The 3,951-nt window shown below is 44.2% G+C and overlaps 1 protein-coding gene across 1 annotated transcript in view; it reads left to right on the top strand.

Moving 5' to 3' along the window:
- The window catches only part of LOC119426791 (enhancer of polycomb homolog 1), a gene marked incomplete at its 5' end in the record, with an annotated part of 8,751 nt that overhangs the window by 3,878 nt on the left and 922 nt on the right, over positions 1 to 3,951 (top strand). Inside the window, 4 exon segments of the mRNA XM_037694371.1 lie at positions 197 to 355; positions 524 to 613; positions 769 to 917; positions 1,999 to 2,399. Coding sequence (XP_037550299.1) covers positions 197 to 355; positions 524 to 613; positions 769 to 917; positions 1,999 to 2,399 — 799 coding nt within the window.

Raw genomic sequence — 3,951 nt, forward strand, 5'->3', positions numbered from 1 at the left:
TGGCATCTGGCACGTGCTGCCATCTGCATATCAATGCCTCTGTTTTTTGTTCTGGTGGTGCTTCCGTCTCTTCAGAGCCTGTTCACAGACCATAAACTCTTCAGCTACCAGCCCACGTCATTGTTTTCCCTTTGGAATGCCGTTTAGCTTTCGCTCCCTCGAGTATAAACATGTTGTTTTCTTTGTCTTCACAAAGCCTGAAAAGGTGGAGGCAGTACGAACCAAAAGGAAATATGAAAAGAAACCCAAAATCTCCCCCCTGTCAGCGCCTCAACATTCAGGACCCTCTGTGTTCAATCCTAAGGACCTCAACCAGTATGATTTTCCCAGCTCTGATGAAGAGCCATTCTCACAGGTATTTCATTTCACACCATAATTACTGTTAGCCCGTGGTTCCATTGTGATGCTAATATTAAAATGAAATCCTTCGTCTCCTTGATATTATTTTAGTAAGATCTTCGTGTGTTAGGTACGAAGTGGTATCAGTTAAAACCTTGTCTCTTGATTTATATTTGTTTTCCAGATCCATTCATGTTCCTCAGAGGCAGAAGAGGAGAATGACCCAGATGGCTGCTATGCATTCAGGAGAAAGGCTGGTTGTCAATATTACGCTGTGAGTGCCCTCCTGTGACTCCTGTGTTTCTATTCCTGGAGCTAAGAGCAGGCTGGACAGTCTCCCTCACTCCGCCAGACAAAACAATGCAAAGATAAACTTACTGTTGTTCTGTTCTTTTACAAATGGATTCGTTTGTCTTCCTCTTCCTTCAGCCTCGTCCAGACAAGAGTGGCAGCTGGCCGTGGGCGAGCCCGTCAGAGGGTGGGCTCGGAGACCCACACTACCGCTACTGCCCGACCTCAATCAACACGCCGCCGTGCTGCATAGGCCTGGCTCGACGTCGTCTGGGCAGGGGGGGCAGGTGAGCTTGGGCTTACCGTGTTGATTTTCACACAAACAGAAACATGTTAGTAGCGTGCCGTTTCCAACAAAATGGTTGGATGAAAAGCTGCACATTAGTATTTGAAAAAGCTGAAACGTGAAATATCTGCAGGGATGCTGCCAGTTTTTGTAGTGAGCAGGATAAATTGAGCCAACACTTGGCTGTAACTGCTGCGGTTACTTAGCGTACCAGCTCCTTGGCAGGCTCCCAGCAGCCATTTGGCAGGCGCACTCTACTATAAATATCAGGCTGGCTGGTAAATGATGAAGATGACAATCCTGTTGTGGGAAATTACCTGCCTCTGGCCTGAAGACGATCAAAAACATGGCTTCTGCTTAGTTTGAGCAGTGATGTGTCCTGCAGCTTCGGTTCATGGATTTTCATTCATTCATCGTTGAGCAGGAAGAATTTAGTTTTGTTATTGTTCCAGTGCTTTTCCAGTGCCCGCTGTTGTAAATGTAATCCTCCAGGTTTCACAGACACATTGGAGACACTCGGTGTTCAGTTTGTGTTCACAGCAACCTTTCATCAGACGCCCCGAGGGGGTTGAATGATTGCACGGTCTGAATGAAAGTGTCGTCCTCAGTACGTGATGGGTGCACATGATTGAACGACTTTGTTCTGTTGGCATTACACTTCTAATCAGACAGTCAGTTCATTGATCTGTTTGTATCAGACTTAAATGTCCCAATACATTTTTATAGATTTTCTACAAGTGTGTGGGGTTTGTGGTTCCACTGTGACATTTAATTTTTATTGCATGTAAAAGGACTTGTATATGGTTTTATTATACATCTGTTTCTATGCAAATGGACCAGCAATGAGTCGTTGAGTTCTAAATGTCAATCCTTTATCAGTGTGACATTGTTGTAGAATAAGTAGTTTGTTGCATCGTGTTTTGTTGAGAGAATAAAATGTTTCTCGGGGTCCACATTGTTTGTACACAGATTGCCAGGAATACCCAGTGAAGTTGTACTTCTCTATTATGAGCAGTTGTGTGTTTTTGTCATCAGACGTCATGCGGTGTTGTTTTTCAGCAGTTCTCTGATTTTGTTTTTAGGATCTTGTTGGACAGAGCGCACATGGCTGAAGACCTGACCCAGAGCCTGGACTCTGACCCAGAACTGCACGCCTCACCACTTCTAAGCTCTTCGCTCCACAACGCCAGTACCTCAGAAAACAATACCTCGGACTCTACCAGCGCCGCTAACTTTTCCTCATCTTCATCACCCCTGTCATCTTCTACAGCAGTGGACCTCAGTCACATTTTTTTGAACATTAAATCATGCCGCTGGAGGCATTTCAGACCGCGAACACTATCCCATCACTTTTTAGGTGAAGGGGACTTGTCTCGTAGAGGATTTAGGGATTTTAACCAGACTGTGTTGGGACTAACTCGGATCCTGTCTGCTGGAACCAATTCCCAGAACCGAGCGGGCCCTGCCACCACTCCTCTCAATGGTGAGTTTTTTGTTCCCTTTGTTGAGCTGCTTGTGCGATCAGACTGCAGCAGTTCTTGCTTAATTACGCCGTAAGAAAAGGGTTCTTGACCTCACAAGAACCTGGTTCAATACGGTTGAAAAGACGTCATTTTCAAAGGTTATTGATTGTGTGCCTTCTGGTATAATTCCAAAGATGCATCCAGTCTGAGCTTCATCGTGACATGATTTGCACACAGTTCATTTTGAAGCTTGTTGTGAATCTCCTCGTTGGTCTTCCAGCTGGCTGGGGACCTGTTTGGACTGTGGCCTTGACTTATTGCTTCTTCTAAATGTAGAACTTGGTCATTTGTATTCTAGTTGTTAGGGGTTTAGATAATTTACTTACCAGTGTTTACATGATTTCCTTTGTAGTTTTGACAGATTTACTCTTTGAGATTCACCATCTTATCAGTTTGAACAAATATCTTAACAGTATTGATCTAGTGTAGTATAATAATATATTAAGGGGGATAATGGCGTCCTAAGTATTGGGATGAGTAAAGTGTTAGCCTCTCCAAGTGTCTTTAAGAATCTGTTGGACTCCTGGCAGGGACCAATGCAGACATGTTCCTGTTTTTAGTTTCTGCATTCACCTTAGAATCTACCTGTTTTTATGTTGCCTTTTTCTTTTAGCCATCCTGTTTGTTTTAAAAAAAAAAACTAGTATGACTTTTTATAACTGTTTGTTGTTGCTGTTGTCACTTGTTGTCCTCACTCTTTGTTAAATCAGGTCTCTCTGTAAATGAGTCCCCGAGGCTCAATGGGATTACCTGTCTAAATAAAGGTTGAATGAATGAGTTAAGTTAAAGCCAAAGGCTGGTGGCAGAGTGATACAGCAGCATTGCCAGTCTCGCTACTTGTCAGTGGTGGGGGTAAGCGTTAAACAAGCACTATGATACCAATGCTATGTCTGCACTGAGCTGCTACAATCTGCTCCCCGTCCGGAGCGGGGTGTTCGGTTCTGTTGACGGCTGGGTCGCCCTCCTTGGATAATGGTGGGGGGAACTTCTGTCATTTTATTGCCTTAGTGGCTGCCATTGCTCAAGCTTGTTAAGCTCATAAACAGTCTGGTGTGTGACTGGTTGGACATTTTGTAGAGGTGGACATGCGCAGTTTTCATTTATTTGTCCGACAACTTATTTTCGTCTTTGACAACCAGCTCTTGTTCCGAGGTTTTCCAGTGGACAACCAAGTGAAATGGACATGGATTAAAGTTCTCCTTCGCCACAAAGGAGTTCCTTTATCTTTAAAAGTGAACGGGAAAAAACGTGTTTTTGTGTCTTTTTAAAGCCACCAATGACGCGCTTCAGATATGATGTTGACTCTCAGAAAAAGATGTGGAGTGGATTATTTATCATAACTCTGGTTGTACTTGGGCCTATCGCCACAGTTTAAAAACTGTTGTGTACTTCTTCATTCAACCTGTATTTAGACAGGTTAATCCCATTGAGCCTCCAGGACTCATTTACAAGAGAGGCTGTGACTATCACATGCCGGCGCGTGGATTGACACGGGGGGGGGGGGGGGGGGGG

Source organism: Nematolebias whitei, chromosome 20 (genome assembly GCF_014905685.2).
Source record: "Nematolebias whitei isolate Nwh7 chromosome 20, NemWhi1, whole genome shotgun sequence".
NCBI classification, from domain to species: Eukaryota; Metazoa; Chordata; class Actinopteri; order Cyprinodontiformes; family Rivulidae; genus Nematolebias; species Nematolebias whitei.